Source organism: Hevea brasiliensis, chromosome 18, assembly GCF_030052815.1.
Source record: "Hevea brasiliensis isolate MT/VB/25A 57/8 chromosome 18, ASM3005281v1, whole genome shotgun sequence".
Taxonomy (NCBI): Eukaryota; Viridiplantae; Streptophyta; class Magnoliopsida; order Malpighiales; family Euphorbiaceae; genus Hevea; species Hevea brasiliensis.
The window spans coordinates 48,706,081-48,724,608 of NC_079510.1; the positions used below are offsets into that span (position 1 = coordinate 48,706,081).

At 32.3% G+C, this 18,528-nt stretch overlaps 1 protein-coding gene and 1 non-coding gene across 3 annotated transcripts; one reads left to right on the forward strand and one right to left on the reverse strand.

Moving 5' to 3' along the window:
• The first annotated feature begins 3,274 nt into the window (after positions 1 to 3,274).
• LOC131176044 (rac-like GTP-binding protein RAC13) lies at positions 3,275 to 4,953 on the forward strand. Of its 2 annotated transcripts, XM_058141124.1 has the most exons (7): positions 3,282 to 3,539; positions 3,660 to 3,747; positions 3,842 to 3,951; positions 4,067 to 4,130; positions 4,295 to 4,359; positions 4,432 to 4,497; positions 4,613 to 4,953. In XM_058141124.1, the coding sequence occupies exons 1-7, from the start codon at positions 3,441 to 3,443 to the stop codon at positions 4,712 to 4,714; spliced, it is 594 nt and encodes a 197-aa protein (XP_057997107.1). In that variant the 5' UTR covers positions 3,282 to 3,440; the 3' UTR covers positions 4,715 to 4,953. The 2 variants fall into 2 exon arrangements, with proteins under 2 accessions (XP_057997106.1, XP_057997107.1); XM_058141123.1 differs by having other exon boundaries at positions 3,275 to 3,539; positions 4,295 to 4,497.
• Positions 4,954 to 15,447: 10,494 nt separating this feature from the next.
• LOC131176177 (small nucleolar RNA R71) lies at positions 15,448 to 15,554 on the reverse strand. Its single transcript, XR_009146302.1, has one exon. It is a non-coding gene; the product is annotated as a small nucleolar RNA R71 (small nucleolar RNA).
• Positions 15,555 to 18,528: the final 2,974 nt, after the last annotated feature.

Below are 18,528 nucleotides of genomic sequence, written 5' to 3' on the forward strand. Positions count from 1 at the left end.
AATTTTATGAAACTTATGGGTTTTAAGGAGATTAATTCTTAAATCCTTTGAATTCCCTTTCGAGTGAGACAAAGAGTGCCTTAATCAAACTAATCCTACTTTCGTGGAGTTAGAATTAATTAAGACCCATTAAGTTCTTTAATTAATCTGTGAATCCTCTTAATCCTTAGCCTATTTCTAGGTCTAAGTTAATTAAGTCCAATTTCCTGATTATCTATCACAAGGCCTTCTCCTTTCGGTGCTTCAACCATGGATTAAGAACATTACTCAATGGGATCCTTCATTAAGCATGTCATTAAGCATACAAGAAATGAATAAAACTCATTAAGACCACAAAATATGGATTACCCAATCAAAATCCACAAAATATCTCAAATATTACAACCCTTACTCCAGAATCAAAAGTAAACTACTCACTATCCATAATGCTTACAAGATATGATGAGTTTAAATGGAAATAAAGCTTTAATCTAAGCTAAGAAGTAAGAAATTAAACACTAGAAATGTAGAAAAGTGTAAAGAAAGAAAGAAATCTGCAAATCTTGGTTGAAAATGGTGTGGAAGGTGAAAATGACTCCTCAAATTCTGCTCAGCCTCCTCCTCTTCTTCTTTGCTCCTTGTCTCCCTCTAAAATGGGAAAATGAGACTATATATAGCATTTTTCTGACATGGAGCCCTAAAATAGTATGTTCTAGGAGGAATTATTTGAGGGAATCTCCTGCCAGCTCATTAATGAACTCTTCAAGGGACTGCATAAGTGGACTGCATAAGTTATGCAGTCCCTTATGCAGTTTTCGGCTGGATCTGGGTCACTTATGCGAAGCTGCATGACTTGGTGCATAGGTTATGCACAATTTCGTGAATGTGCATAAGGGAGGCGAGAATGTGCATAAGCTATGCAGTCTCCTTATGCACATTTCTTTGGTTCTCGAATGATGATCTTTCTCCTTATGCAGATCTGCATAGCTTATGCGGCAAGTTATGCACAGTTTGGTCAATGCATATTTCAGCTTGAAAACTTGTTTTTGACATCTTTGGCTGTAGAAGACACTCCTCAATGGCAAAATTCTCTTCAGTCCTTCAAAAACACCATTTTTCCTACAAAACAAAGTAAAAATTACAAATTAATGCAAAATTGACAACTATGAAAAACTAACTAATTAACTAATGAAATTAGCTAAAAATGACTAATAATCAAATAAAAAGGGTTATAAAATTAGACCTAAATGACTATGCAAAATGTATGCATCAATCTTGAATGGCAAACATAGATCCTAATGCATATTAAAAGTGTTTTAATATGCAATTGAGTATTGAAATTAATTAGGCACATAAGAGATGTGGCATGATGCACGAAACCATAGAAGAAAATTTTTAAATTCAATGCTCCAATGCAACAATTTTCATGCTTCCGCTCCTTTAAAAACTTCAAATGCGTCCATTCCCAAATCCCAATTCCCAATGTTTAGGATCCCATTCCCCCACTAAGGATTCTAGGGTTCCTCTTGCATAATTTTTTTTTTTTTACAGTAAAGTAAAACACACACACACACGGGAGTATAGGAGTTACTGTACCAACACTCACACCCAGGCAATTGTGTTGGTACTGTGCGACAGGTTTTACCAACTGTCAGGGGCCCAAGTTTTAGTACTCACTTGGGACTATGTGGCACTTGTCTTGAACTCTTTCAAGACAAGTCAGCCAGGAGATTCTCATAATAATTTGCACATCAAAAGGGTATTTCATTAGAATGGGGCTTTAGCAAGCCAATTACGGGAAACTACTCCACATATCTCATATAAGTAAGCATCACAAGCACAGTAGACACATCAAGCAAAGGGGCAATAATATATACGCACAAGCATCTAAAGCTTCATAAACAACGAGGCACAGATATATCAAGAACGGGCTACTTCTTTCATTCGAATAGCGAAATCAATACAATGAAATAGGGATTCCTCACATTACTTGCAGGCAGGGGGGAAACCTACAAGGAGTGAATAAATAGGGACTCACCAACCGGTGACTGTTGGGCCCAGCATTTGCTAACTAGTTACTCCCCCTTAAAGAGCATTAGGAACACAATGAGGTGTGACAAGGGGTTAGAAAGTTTAAGTAGTAATTTGTAAATTTCAGCCGACTCTATCCTGGGCACGCCCCACATGGGACCTCAACCAGGCCATACCGGTCCACCCACAGACGGTAACAAGGCCTTTCATTTTTTTTTTATAATAAAGTGAAACACACACACACACGGGAGTATAGGAGTTACTGTATCAATACTCACACCCAAGTAATTGCTGACTGAGAGGAGCCTTGACACATGCCTATAAACCCACACACACACGTCTACAACCGATGTTGAAGCCCAAAGGCTCTACTCTTGCATAATGTTTGCGAGGCTGCTTGTTTTTCTTTTGACATTTCAAAAATTTGTAAAAAAAAAAAAAAAGAAGAATCCTTAAATTCTTGAATGATGAGATTGACACTCACATTATTACCGAAACTATTATGGATTTGCTTGCCCTAATATGTGTGCAATATAGTTATCTTTCCTCTCTTTTAGACCTTGCACAATTGCATAACATGAATTTTCTTGTTTAGGTCTTGTTGAACATAAATTAAGATATAAATAGATTGTACCATACAATCATGTCTTAATCCAAATTTAAACAAGAATGCTCGTATATTCACAAAAATAATTCTAAATGAGATTAGCCCTAAGAAGCTGAGAACCATTTAAAAAAATAAAAGTGACAATCATAAAGAGTTTGTTTGACATTATTATTTTAGTTAATATTAAGAAAAAAACATACCATCTTAAATATATTAATATATTAGTGAGATTTCATTAAAATTGAATTAAAATTAAACTTAACATGTTTTATTAATTATAACTCTAAAACATCCAAACAACTTTCCAAACTTCCTTTAATACCATGTAAAATGTTTTTCTTTAGGAAAAAAAAGTCGGTTGAAATGACAATTCCAAAAAGATCTAATGACTAGTTTTAGGTTACAACTTTGTCTTTTTTAGGATATTTGCATATTTCTTGCCTTTAACTTGCATCATAATGTCATAGTGCATTAGTTAATAAAGCAATTCTTTCCTTTTCATTATCATTGGTTTCCTCCCTTCTCCAACACTTAAACTAGCTAACAACCAGCACCAAACCTACTTTTGTCACCACCATCTAGCTCTGTCCTTGCACTTAAAGAAAAGAAAAGCTTTTCTTGCAATCATTTTATATTTGATAAATTTCAGCTACAGTGGTTGATTTAGGCTTGTAGGTTGTTAAATTCCTGCATCTTCCTTCCATTTTCTTTCATACTTCACAACTACTTCTATTATTATGGTTATACGTATAAGTAGAGAAGAAACAAAATATACATTTATATATAAAGATTATGCGAAGTTTGCCTTAAGAGGCTACCAAAAATGAGTACAGCAAGATTTATCAAGTGTGTGACGGTGGGGGATGGTGCTGTGGGAAAGACTTGCATGCTCATTTCCTACACCAGTAATACCTTTCCAACGGTATGATATGGCGAATTCTTCTCTTTTTCATTTGATGATTATGGATTTTTTTTTTTTTTAAACAAGTGACTCTTTAGAAATTAAGGGATGCAAATTTTCCTCCTGTTTCTTTTTGTGTAGGACTATGTTCCCACAGTATTTGACAATTTCAGTGCTAATGTGGTGGTAGATGGTAGTACAGTGAATCTTGGATTATGGGACACAGCTGGTAATTAAGTTCACACAATTTCTGAATTCAGTGGGTTTTTATTTAGGCATGGCAGGGCAAGAATATAAGTGAACTTTGTATTTGTGCATTTCAGGGCAAGAAGATTATAACAGGCTGAGGCCACTGAGTTACAGAGGAGCTGATGTGTTTTTGTTGGCTTTTTCTCTCATTAGCAAGGCCAGTTATGAGAACATATACAAAAAGGTCTTTCCATTTCTAGTCCATGGATGCTTTATTTATTGTTTTCTTTTTTCCTGCAACATTTTCATTCTTGAATTTTCAATACCTTTGATACTGTTCTTTGATTCATTACTCACAGTGGATTCCTGAGTTAAAACATTATGCTCCAAATGTGCCAATTGTGCTAGTTGGAACCAAGCTTGGTAAGAAATCAAGTCTTGCTATGAAATTTTCAATCCTGATAATACCAACTTGATAGAGAACTATCCACCGAATATCATTTAATCTAATGTCTCATCAGTTTAACTTAGCATAATGGCACAATGTTTCTGTTAACTATATTTAATTTTGGAACACTATAATGTAGATTTGCGAGAAGATAAGCGGTATTTGATTGATCATCCTGGGGCAACACCAATAACAACAGCTCAGGCAAGCTGTCTAATCCAAAATCTAATCAAAACCTTGCATTTGAACTTCTTAAATTTAACTTTTGATGAGCAGGGTGAGGAACTGAGGAAAATGATCGGTGCCGTTGTTTACATAGAGTGCAGTTCCAAAACTCAACAGGTAGGCCTGCTTCTGTGTATTCAAATTGTAAAGAAAGATTCAACGGGTAGGCCTACTTCTTGAGTATTTCTCACAAGACTAATCTTTTGTTTGTTTTCTCTACTCGGATTTTCAGAATGTGAAGGCTGTGTTTGATTCAGCAATAAAGGTAGCTTTGCGACCACCAAAACCAAAAATGAAGCAACGAAAGCAACAAAGAAATTGCTCTTTCCTGTAGACGAGATCAGTCTTTCTGCAACTTAAAAATTTGTCACATATATACACTTGATTCTTCTTGAATTAGTAATTTTCATACCCTTTTGAAGCCATAGAGATATCCACACAGGGGAGGACCTCAATTGCTTATGGCTGTTATGAGTTTTCCTTTTGTCTGCATACATGTGCAGTTTTGTATCTTTATAATTGTAATTTCTTTCATGGAACTAATATATAATATTCAATCCGTCCGTTGATTAACGTTTTCAATCAAAAAGTGAGCAGAGAGACCTATGTTTGATACTAAAGGCCAAAAGGGATACGTACTAAGGAATTTAATGCAAGAATTCTCTTCCCATCCTCATCTCTTTTGTTTTTCTTTTCGTGGGAAGTGAATTCAAATCTTGACTTTGCAAATTCAAAATTAATAGAGGCCCAAAATGGATGCTAAAATATTTTGCAAATTAAACAACATTCGAAATCATATGCATGTTCTTCTCTGATCTGATCCTTTCCCCGTCTCATCCTTTCAAAATTTTCAGTGCCAAAGAGACTAGTATAATAAAAGGAGAGTACTCTGGTGTTGAAAAAATTTTCCAGAGCAATAGCAATATCATATAGAAGGTTGCATGTGCACCCAGCTTGAAGCATTTAATCTTAGCATGTTTGGGTATTTACTACATGCAGGTTTGCATTTAGTACTGCCTGCTGTTTAACGCATTTCTAGCTTTGCCACACACAAATACCCATTTCATGTTGCCTTTGATAAATGCATGCCCACCCATATTATTGGTTTCATGTGTAACTCTTAATCTTGCAGAAAGAATCTGTATTTCAGAATTTAATTTTCCTCTAGTTTGTCTACATGCAGTGAGATTTTTTTTTTAATCGGAGATAGAGAAATTTCATTAAATAAATTTTAGTACAAGATTAGAGCTTTTAAATCCAACGTAAGCAAAACAACCAAAATGGATCACCAACAATAAATCATGTTCAAAGACAAACTAGCTTTACATTACAAACGGCCCAATGCCACCAATCTCAAACCCTGGAGTTGTCAGAGAAAGACCGATTGCCAAACCACAGCGCCGCTAACTTTTCATTACCGTCTGAAAGAGGGCTATCGGGTTCTCAAACGGAAATAACAAGCCAACATAGTTCAAACCCAAGAAGCCACCTTCCAGGCCTTCCATGCACACATTTACAGATTTAACATGATATATAGATTTATTTTTCAATTTGATAATATTCTAATTCATATAGCTTCTTTCCAAAAAAAATAAAATAAAATAAAGTAGCTTCTTTTCTTTCATTGCAAACAAATAAAAATAAAAAAGGTAAAGATAACATACTCAGAAATATTTGTTGTATACCAGCGGAGTGCTTATTCTAGGGGAGAAATGGGAGTAATTTATAGCTGATGAGTTAATTAATTTAAAGGTATGTTTGTCATTGGAATCAACATTTAATTAAAGCAAAAATTAGCTAGGCTTCTTTATTTGTATTTGATGGAACAAGAATGCAATATGGCTTGATTTGAGCCGGTTCAGAGGATTCGACATTATACTCTTAATTAATTATCCTATCTAATTAATGTATGGTCTTCTCTCTCTCTCTCTCTCTCTCTCTCTCTCCCTCTCTCCATCTCTCCTTGTCTCTCCCACTCTCTGTTTTCTGTATCCTTTCACCAAGCACATCTCTTGCTCCAATTGCTCCTCCTTCACCGACTCCTATCGTGTCCCCTCCCACCCTCCTTTCCCTTTTCCCTTTCTTTGCCTGCCTTGCACCAATCCCAATTTATCCTTCTTCCGCCTCGATAAAACTAATAATCGAACCATTGATAAGAAAATGGCCACGATCCTTTTTTGTGCAGCCGAAAATTACAGCTTCCTCCATAGCAAATGGCGATTGTAGAGAGGTAGAGTATGAAAGGAGGGTAAGGGAAGCGGCTGTTTGTAGGAACAAAGCTAAGGAGGCGCTGGAGCACGTGGCGTTGGTGGCGAAGAGAAAGGAGGTGGAATATGTGGAGATTTCTGGATCTGGGAATTTGGGGAAACGGTAAAGAGAGAGCGGGAATGGAACTATCATCAAGTCACCTAAGAAAAGTGGAGTGAATTGCTTCTGAAAAAATTGACAATGACAATGAGAATTCCCAAAGAGAGAGAAAGATTTATCAAGAGCGAGAGATTTATCATATTTGCAAAGAGAAAAGATCTTTCAGGAATAGGAGAGAAATTTATTAGAGAGAGGAGATTAATCAAAGAGAGAGGGAAGATTTACTAGAAAGAGCAGATTTATCATATACAAAAAGAGAGATGGAGTGACTGAAAAATTCTTGCCTAGATAGAATTTATTATAAATTAATTATGGATCTGTGCAATATTTTTGATATTAGCAACGGATTGAATTAAATTTAATTTATTATTAATTTAAAACACAATATATATAATAAGATTCATAAATTTATATATTTACATTTTATTAGTTTTATGTAAAATTATTATATTCATCATAAAAATTTATGTTTTAATTTTTTACAGAGCTTTTTTTATTAATTTTTACATATTATATAATATTATTAAATATTATATTTAATTATTTAAAATAAAATATTAATTTTAACATCATTTTAATTAATTATATAAATAAAAATATTTACCAATTTAAAATTATTTTTTATTTAATTATATTTTTATATGGTAAAAAATTATAATAATAAGTTTTAAAAATATGAATAGGTGAAAATGTTTATAAATTAAAATAAATTAATAATAAATATAAATTAACTCATTGAATTTAATTCATTTAGAGCCTTCAGACTTTCATATCAGTTGTGAAAAACGTCTGAAGAAGCGGGCCTTTATAATTTTGTTAAGATACATGTCCAGTCCTTGACCTGGATATATGCGTTTGTCAATCTTTGAGGGAAAAAAAAAAAACTCAGAGTTAAGAGGGTGAGCCGGTGTGTGTGAATGTAGCTCAACTCGCATTAATCTCCTAGTAGCACTGCCTCATTTGGACTCCTACATTGATTGTGGAAAAGTGTGTGTACATAAATTATATAGGTTAGTGAGTCTTGACAAAATTATCATAATTTTGTCAATATACATATTCTGTCATTGGCAAGGGTGTGCGTATTTGTTTATATTTGAGGGAAAAAAAAAACTCATTCAAACTTTATTATGTTAATTTCTTTTAAAAAAATTTGATTGCATTGTTTTAAATTTTTCATAAATTAAAATAATGTTAACTTATATAATAAAATTGCATATCTAGATTAATGTAAAAGAAGATTATTTGTAAAATTAAAAAGATAATAATTTTGAAATGAATTTTTGTTAGTTTAGTGCAATATCATTATAAAATTTTCACTTTTATTATATTAATATATTGAAATTTTATATTGTTAAATTATTTAATAAAAATATTTTAAAATTATTTAATATATGAATTATTTAATATATTTAATAAGTATTTTTTAAATTATAAATTATATTATATATATTATAAATATATTATTAATTAAAATATAAATATTAATTAATAATGTATGTTCTAATTAAAATTGAATATATATATATATATATATATATATATATATATATATATATATATATATATATATTGGTTTTAGGTTTCTAATTCTTAATTAAAAGTAAAATTTATAAAATAAAAAATATAAATTTATATTATTAATATTTATAAGAATATTTTTATTAGTTTAAACAGTCGATCTCTTATTCGTACTTGTATATATATTGTAGTGCATATAGTCTATTATTATAAATGTACCATATCTATTTCGTGTTTAAATTTTAATTATGTTAAAATTATATTATAAAAAATCATAAAAAATATTTTTATAAAATTATTTTCAGTTTTAATTATTTTTCTATTTTTAATATTTTTTATTAGTATTGATCTCTAATTAAAATTAAATAAAATTTCTTTTAAGTTGTTTATTTAAAAATTTTTAAAATTAATGACAATTTTTGGATGATTTATATTATTTTTATTTTTCCTTTATAAATTATAGTCATTAAAATGTTTAATTTTGATTAATATTCATAATTTTATAAATATTAATATTTTATTTTATTGAAATAAAAAATAGATGGAAATTAACTTAAAGAAACTAATAAAATATTTTTAAAAATATATATAATAGATAACTAATTATAAAAAAATATGAAAAATTAATTACTAATAAAGTATTTTATTTAATATTGTATTACAATAAATTATATTTTTTATTTATTAATTTTTTTATTTTAATTAATAACTTATTATAAAATTTTATATTTAATTAAAGTTAAATAGAAGTAGGGTTAAGAATTTTAAATTTATATAAACTTTAAAATTAATTTAAATAATAAAAATATAATTATAATTAATTTTAAAAATAAAGGATAATTTAAGTAAAACTAATGTTCTTTCGACCTTCATACATTTATATACAATATAGATAAGTGTAAAGTGAATTGAATCTAGAAAAAAAAAAAATTTCCCCTAAATAGGGATAGCAAAAGTTCTTGAATCCACCCCGCCCCGCTTTAAACCTAATCAATTTTTTCCGACGTCGACCCAACCCTAATTTGTACAGGGCAAAGATGGGATGAACTTTTCCCTATCCCAAAACCTCATAACTCGCCCTGCATAGTAATATATTATTATTTTTTATTAAAAAATAAATTATTTTTATACATTTATATATTTAAATATTATAATTTTAACAAAAATGTATAAATTTATTGTTAAAATAATGTGTAAAACTTGTATTTCTAATTATATTTTAGTTTTTAATAAATAAATTTATATTTTATACTAATAAATTAATACAAAAATAAAAAAATTCCCTAAGAGGAAATTTGCCCCACCCTGCCCACCCCACACCCCAGCAAGGAATGTCCTACTGTCATGACCCAAAATTCTGAACCGTGACCGGCGCATAATTTAAGTATTCTTAAATCATGCAAGCCTTATCAGAGTATCTTGAATGAATATAGTGTCACTTACTAATCCCAAAAATAGATAAAATCCAAATAAACAAAGCACTGAATAAACATCATAAATATCTCATAAGTAAACTGCGGAGTCTCTACAGATTTCAATAAAAACTTAAACTGTTCAATAAACTAAATTAATTATTAGCCCGAGAAAACATGAATTCTGGCATACCATCAGAACAAATCAAAGTTGTCCCTCTTTAGAAAATGGACCGAATATTTGGATCAGCTGCAGAATTCTATTGATATGAAACAGATAACAGACAGAGAAAACGTGGTTTGAGCTAGATGCTCAGTGAATGATAATTATAACACACAACGAAATAGGAACAGGCAGACGCTTGATTAATTTCATAATAAATTTTCTATTCAATAAAATCATGCTCATGCTGTCAAAAATCATTAATAAAATAACTTCATAAAAACATAAATATAAAAGAAATTCATTCAATAAAAATTTTATGGTATACGATTGCACCAGGTGATGATACCACATCACCAAAGGCCGATGGTAAGCGCTACGGATATCGATACCTTCCTCCTCCTTCACAGATATCAATGCATATGATACTAATGCAAACCATAAACTGCAATGATGCATGACTCGACAATGCAACCTAATACCGTGATAGTCCACACGGCGAGGCGGATAATGTAAATGACATCGGGCACGGTACCAATTCAAAATAGAAAATCAATTTGTACAAATCAATCAAAATCAATAAAAAATTTCAGATAGCAAATAATAACTGATAGTGCAATTCCAATTGTGTATTTCAATAGTTTCAGAGAGTCAATAAAACCAAATCAATCTCAAATAAATTCAGTAACACATCGGTAAATTTTATAGTTAAATATCAATCAATATAAATACATTAAAGGCCTGTTCCCGGAATCCTAATGGGTCTAATGCAGAGATAGTTGACAAAATCAATTATTTAATTAAAATCGAAATAAAATTCAATAATAAAATAAAACTGTAGAAAATCACATATAAAATAATTGTTAAAATATTAATTTAAAATTTCATTTAATAACAAACTTAATGCTAATAAATTTTAAAAGGGACTAAAAAGGTGCCATGTACTATAATTATCACTCACCTAGAATCTCCAAGACAATAGTTATTTTCAATGGACGAGAGACAATTTCAACTGACTGATTGAATATTTGAATATCCTACATACCCAAAATATAAAAGAAAAATATTAAATAATAATAAAATAAAATAATTTTAATATATATATATATATATTGGGTGGACGGACGTGGACGAACAGGGGATACAAGGTTTGTACGAACAGAGGATTCAAATGTTTATATATATATATATATATATATATATATATATATATATATATATATATATATATATTAGGTAGATGGACGTGGACAAAGATACAAAGGTTTATATATTTATATAATCTAAATTGAAGGTTACTTATCTCACAGTGATCATGATCAACCCAATTCAATACCAATGGTCAAAGAAAAAAAATAAATTTCTAGAGTAATTGTAACAAATCGAGGAAAGAAAATAAAATCAAATTCACCTATTATTGAATAAAGAATGAGAATTTTTACCTTAAAAACAGAATTGAAGGTGATGAATAAAGAAGTAAAAATTTAGGATTCTTCACAAGACATCAGATTATAAATAGTAAATTTTTATATTTATATACATATATATATATGTACATATATAACAATAATTTAAAAGATAATGAAAATACCTATTGAGAGTATTTGATAGAAAAAGGAGGTGACAAATAGGTTTTGAGAGTAAAGTTTAGCAGAAGAGATGATTAGGGTATATATATATTTCAAGAGTTCTATTTGGTGTAGAATGGGATAAGAGTTATTATTGAACTGGGTTGTTCAGATTGCAGATATATATTTAATTTTCAAAATATATATATATATATATATATATATATATATATATATATATATATATATATATATAAATAAATAAATAAGCAGACCATCCAATAAAATATATATATTTTTTATAAATATATTAAATTATTGTAAGCTAATTAAAATAAAATAATAATAAATGTATATGGGTTTCCACACACTTCTCCCCTTAAAAAAATTCGGTCCCCGAATTTGAATAGACAAAATTCTAACCTGAAGAATCAAATAAGTGAGGATATTTGGCTCGCATTTCAGATTCTGCCTCCTATGTGGCCTCACTACTTGAGTGATTATGCCATAAGACTTTGATCAAAGCCACTTCCTTAGACCGGAGTTTCCTAATTTGTCGATCTAAAATCTTTACTAGTTGCTCCTCATATGACATATCATCCCTAAATTGCATGGTTTGAGGTTGTAAAACATGAGATGGATCTGGTACATACTTCCTAAGCATAGAAATATGGAAAACTGGATGTACATGTGCAAAACCAGGTGGAAGGGCTAAACAGTAAGCAACTGCTCAAATTCTCTCCAAAATTTCAAATGGACCAACAAAACCAGGGCTAAGCTTCTCTTTCTTCCCAAACCTCATGATTCCTTTCATAGGGGAAACTCTCAGAAATACATGATCACTAATCATAAATTCTACATCTTTACGCTTAGGGTCGGTATAACTTCTCTGTCGACTTTGAGCAGTCAAAAATTGATCACGAATTAGTCGAACCTTTTCTGAAGTTAATTGTATCAACTCTAGTCTAGTAAGCCTTCTTTCTCCAACTTCATCCCAACAAAATGGTGACCTACACTTTCAACCATATAATGCCTCATATGGAGCCATCTCTATACTTGCCTGATAACTGTTATTATAAGCAAACTCTACTAAAGGCAAATGATGATCCCAACAGCCACCAAAATCCATAACGCATGCACGAAGCATGTCCTCTAATATCTGTATAGTCCTTTCTGACTGTCCATCCGTCTGAGGGTGAAAAGCAGTACTAAAGTATACTCGTGTTCCTAAAGCTTCTTGGAATTTCTTCCAAAATCGAGAAGTAAACTGAGTACCACGATCAGAGACAATGGAAACTAGAACTCCATGAAGACTAACAATCTTGTTTATATACACCTATGCAAGTTTAGCAAAGTCATATGTAGTCTTCACAGGAAGGAAATGAGCAGATTTTGTCAATCTGTCCATTATCACCCAGATTGCATTGTAACCACCTTGAGTACTAGGTAGACCCACAACAAAGTCCATGGCAATATGCTCCCACTTCCACTCAGGGATAGGCAATGGCTGAAGTAACCCAGATGGTCTCTGATGTTCTGCCTTAACCTGCTGACAAGTCAAACATTTAGCAACAAAGTCTATAATATCCCTCTTCATGCCAACCCACCAATAATGCTCCCTTAAATCACGGTACATCTTAGTTGTACCTGGGTGTACTGTGTAAGCAGAATGGTGTGCCTCCTCCATGATTTATCTTCTCAACTCATTGATGCATACATTTTGCATAGTCATTTAGGTCTAATTTCATAACTATTTTATTTGATTATTAGTCATTTTTAGCTAATTTCATTAGTTAATTAGTTAGTTTTTCATAATTGTCGATTTTGGATTAATTTGTAATTTTTACTTTGTTTTGTAGGAAAAATGGTGTTTTTGAAGGACTGAAGAGAAATTTTGCTATTAAGGAGTGACTTCTACAGCCAAAGATGTCAAAAACAAGTTTTCAAGCTGAAATATGCATTGACCAAATTGTGCATAACTTGCCGCATAAGCTATGCAGATCTGCATAAGGAGAAAAATCACTGTTCCAGAACCAACCGAAATGTGCATAAGGAGACTGCATAGCTTATGCACATTCACGCCTCCCTTATGCACTCTCACAGAATTGTGCATAACCTATGCACCAAGTCATGCAGTTTCGCATAAGTGAACCAGAAATAAAGCGCATAAGGGATCTGCATAACTTATGCGATCCCATAAAGGTTTCATTAATGAGTTGTGTAAGATTCTCTCAGATAATTCCTCCTAGAACACACCATTTTAGGGCTCCATGTCAGAAAAATGCTATAAATAGTCTCATTTCCCATTTTTAGAGGGGGGACAAGGAGCAGAAAAGGAAAGGAGAAGAGAGGCAGAATTTGAGGAGTCACTTTCACCTTCCACACCATTTTCAACCAAGATTTGCATATTTCTTTCTTTCCTTACATTTTTCTACATTTCTAGTGTTTAATTTCTTATTTCTTAGCTTAGATTAAAGCTTATTTTCATATAAACTCAGATTTTCTTGTAAACATTATGGATAGTGAGTAGTTTACTTTTGATTCTGGAGTAAGGGTTGTAATATTTGAGATATTTTGTGGATTTTGATTGGGTAATCCATATTTTGTGGTCTTAATGAGTTTTATTCATTTCTTGTGTGCTTAATGACATGCTTAGTGTAGGATCCCATTAAGTAATGTTCTTAATCCATGGTTGAAGCACCGAAATGAGAAGGCCTTGTGATAGATAATTAAGAAATTGGACTTAATTAACTTAGACCTAGAAATAGGCTAAGGATTAAGAGGATTCACAGATTAATTAAAGAACTTAATGGGTCTTAATTAACTCTAAGTCCACGAAAGTAGGATTAGATTGATTAAGGCACTCTTTGTCTCACTCGAAAGGGAATTCAAAGGATTTAAGAATTAATCTCCTTAAAACCCATAAGTTTCATAAGATTGGATAACCAATTTAAAATCCCAAAATAGCTCGAATATGAAATCCCGAACTCCGGAATCGCCTTTTTATTATTGCTAATTTTCAATTGAATTTAATTGCTTGCCATTTTAAATCTTGCCATATTTGAACTTGCTCATTTCAATTTGATGCAATTTTAGTTTAATTAATACATTGTTAGATAGATTATTAATTTTGCACATATAGATTTCATACTCCAATACCCATTCAATCTATTATTTTAATTTTGAAATTAGTTTGATTTAGCCAACTTTTATATCAAAAAATTCAATCATTAACTCAACTCCTCGTGGGAACGATATCTTTACTGTATTACTTGTATGACCCGTGCACTTGCGGTTGGGCCACATCAAGTTTTTGGCACCGTTGCCGGGGAGTTGTTTGTTTAAGATTGAATTCTTGATTATTTTAGTTGTTTATAGTTTTATTTTTGTTATCTTTTCATTTTGTGTTTGTTTGTTCTTTTTCAGGTACTTTTAATCTTTTATGAGAAGAGCTAGAAGCACAAGTGATACATCCTTATTGTTCAATCCTGAAATTGAGAAATTTTGTAAAGCAAACAAAAAAGAAACCAGAAAAAGAAAAGAAGCTTTGAGAGAAACTGAAATTGAAGCAAACATGGCTGATGAAAGAATTAGAATCGGTGGTAATGCTGGAAATGGTCAAAACAATGAAAATGAAGCCCAAGGGGAAGAAGTTGTTAATGCAAACGTGCCTAGGGGAAGTATGATGGATCATGCTTTTCCACGTTTTGATGACTTGAGAGAGAGTATAGCAAGACCAAGAATTGATGCAAATAGCTACAAGATGGATTTTGGAGTTCTTCAAATGATTCAAAATTCTCAATTTGGAGGACATCCTTCTGAAAATCCACACACACACCTGAAGAAGTTTGCTATGATCTGTGACATGCAAAAATAACCTGGAGTGTCTGATGATGCAGCAAGATTGAAGCTATTCTCGTTCTCTTTGAAAGATAGAGCATTGGATTAGCTTGACTCTTTACCTCACAACTCCATTACAAATTGGGAGCAACTCACTGATGCATTTCTTGCACAATATTTTCCACCTGGAAAAACTCAAGAATTGAGGAATCAAATGACAGCTTTCAGACCAAGAGAAGATGAAACTCTATATGAGTCATGGATGAGATGGAAGGAATTAGAGAGACTATGCCCACATCATGCCATTCCGAAATGGATGATAAACCAGAATTTTTACACAAATGTCACTCCTGCAATTAGAGGGATTATTGATGCTCAAACAGGAGGAGAATTTATTATAAAGCATGAAGATGAAGCTTATGAGCTATTGGAGAAAATTGCAAAGAATACTCATCTTTGGAGTAGTCCAAGAGGACCAGCTCCAACTCAAAAAAGGCAAGTTCTTTGGAATGTATGATCTTGATCCATTCAACATGATTAATGCAAAATTTGATGCACTTACAAATGTCCTTGCTAAGAAGATGGAAGATTTGAGTATGTTGGTTAGTTCATCATCATCATCTGGAAGTTCACAATAAGTGGCTTATGCAGAGGAAACTAACAGCTGTGGAGTAGATTATGGAGAACAAGCAGCATATGTTGGTAATTATGGAAACAAACATATGGGGAATTCTTATTCTCAAACTTATAATCCAAATTGGAGGAATCATCCCAACTTTTCATGGGGAAATCAGCAAAGTCAAGTTCCAAATCAGAATTTTCAACCACAACAGCAACAAGGAGTTCCATATCAGCAAAATAGGCAACCATTGCCTAATTTTCAGCAGAAAAATATGAATCCTCCACCAAAACAGCAAGAACAAAATTCCACCACTGAAGCTTTATTGCAACAAATTCTTGCTAACCAAAATAAGCATGATGAGGAGATGAGAGAGATGAAAGCAAGGCTAGAACAGATGCAAACACATAATGAATCTTTGGAAAATCAGATTGCACAACAAGCATCTTCCTCAAGTGCCAAGTCTTTTGGAAAACTACCAAGTCAACCAGAAAACCCAAGAGAGCAGTGTCAAGCTATTACTTTAAGAAGTGGGAAAGTTATAAATGATGAGAAGAGTGAAAACAGTGAGAATGCAGAAAAGGAGAAAGAAACTGATGAGAGTGAAAAACAAGAGAATGCAGAAAAATGTAAAGAGGAAATTGAAGAGAGGGAAGAGAAGTATATACCTCCTGAGCCCTACAAGCCACAACTTCCCTTTCCACAAAGATTTCAAAAAGCCAAGCTTGATAAGCAATTTGGGAAGTTCTTAGAGGTTTTGAAGAAACTTTACATAAATGTGCCGTTTGTTGATGCTCTTTCACAAATGCCATCTTATGCAAAATTCTTGAAAGAAATTCTCTCAAACAAGAGGAAGCTTGAAGACCATGAGACTGTAGCTTTGACAGAAGAATGTAGTGCTATCCTTCAAAGGAAACTTCCCCCAAAGCTCAAGGATCCAGGGAGTTTTTCAATTCCATGCCACATTGGGGAATCATGTTCTACAAAAGCTTTATGTGATCTAGGGGCTAGTGTTAGCCTTATGCCCCTCTCCATTTATGAAAAGCTCAATATGGGAGATCTAAAGCCAACCCATATTTCTCTTCAGTTAGCTAATAGATCAATCAAGTATCCTGAAGGGATTTTGGAAAATGTGCCTTTGAAGGTTGGAAAGTTCTATATACCTGTTGACTTTATAATCTTGGACATGGAGGAAGATTCTAATATCCCAATCATCTTGGGAAGACCCTTTCCAGCTACAGCAGGAGCATTGATTGATGTTAAGGGAGAAAAGCTGACTCTTAGGGTTGGTGAAGAGCAATTGGTTTTCAATATTAATAACTCTATGAAGAAGCATCATTCTGAAGCTGATACTTGCTTGAGAGTTGATATTATTGATGAGCTGGTTGAAGAACATTTCAGAAAGAAATATCCAGAAGATCCACTTGAAAATTGCTTGGTTCATGGAGGAGGCATAGACTATGACAACCCTCATGTGACTGCATATGCTCAACACTTAGAGGGTAGTCCACCATTCATTTTTGCTCCAGTTTTTCAACTCACACAAAAGGAAAAAGTAGAATCTAAGCAACCATCATTTAAGGAAGAAGATGCACCTAAGGTAGAACTTAAGCAACTTCCTTCTCAGCTCAGGTATGAATTTCTTGGCACTAATAACACTTATCCAGTAATTGTAAATGCAAACTTGAGTACCTTAGAGGCTGATAAGTTGTTAAGAGTGTTGAGACAATTTAGGAAAGTCTTAGGATACACCATAGATGACATTAAGGGAATAAGCCCACACTTTTGCATGCATAGAATCATTTTGGAAGAAAATTGTAAGCCATCTATTGAACATCAAAGGAGGTTGAACCCAAATATGAAAGAAGTTGTTAAAAAGGAAATTTTGAAGTTGCTTGATGCAGGGATCATATACCCTATCTCAGACAGTACTTGGGTGAGCCCAATACATGTTGTTCCAAAAAAAGGTGGAATGACAGTGGTCAAAAATGAAAATAATGAATTAATTCCCACTAGAACGGTGACTAGTTGGCGAATGCGCATAGATTACAGAAAATTAAATGTTGCCACTAGAAAAGATCATTTTCCACTTCCCTTCATTGATCAGATGTTAGAAAGACTGGCTAGGCATTCTTACTTTTGCTATTTAGATGGATATTCAGGTTTTTTTCAAATCCCTATCCATCCAAATGATCAAGAGAAAACCACTTTTACTTGTCCATATGGAACCTTTGCTTATAGGAGGATGCCATTTGGGTTGTGTAATGCAACAGCCACTTTTCAAAGGTGCATGATGGCAATCTTCTCATATTTCATTGAAGACATAATGAAGGTTTTTATGGACGATTTTTCTGTTTATGGATCTTCATTTGACATATGCTTGGCTAACCTTTCTAAAGTTTTGCAGCAATGTGCAGATACTGACCTTGTGTTAAACTGGGAAAAGTGTCATTTCATGGTTCAGGAAGGGATAGTGCTTGGACATTTGGTGTCTAACAGAGGAATAGAGGTTGATAAAGCCAAAGTTGAAGTGATAGAGAAGATGGCTCCTCTTACCAATGTCAAAGGAATTCGAAGTTTCCTAGGACATGCCGGGTTCTACAGACGCTTTATCAAGGATTTTTCTAAAATAGCAAAACCTTTGTCTAATTTGTTAAGTAA

Bases quoted from the DNA above. Each gene is read 5' to 3' on its own strand.
- LOC131176044 (XM_058141123.1), top strand. From the start codon at position 3,441: ATGAGTACAGCAAGATTTATCAAGTGTGTGACGGTGGGGGATGGTGCT. The intron at 3,540-3,659 runs GTATGATATGGC...CTTTTTGTGTAG, and splicing joins CCAGTAATACCTTTCCAACG to GACTATGTTCCCACAGTATT. The intron at 4,131-4,294 runs GTAAGAAATCAA...ACTATAATGTAG, and splicing joins GCTAGTTGGAACCAAGCTTG to ATTTGCGAGAAGATAAGCGG.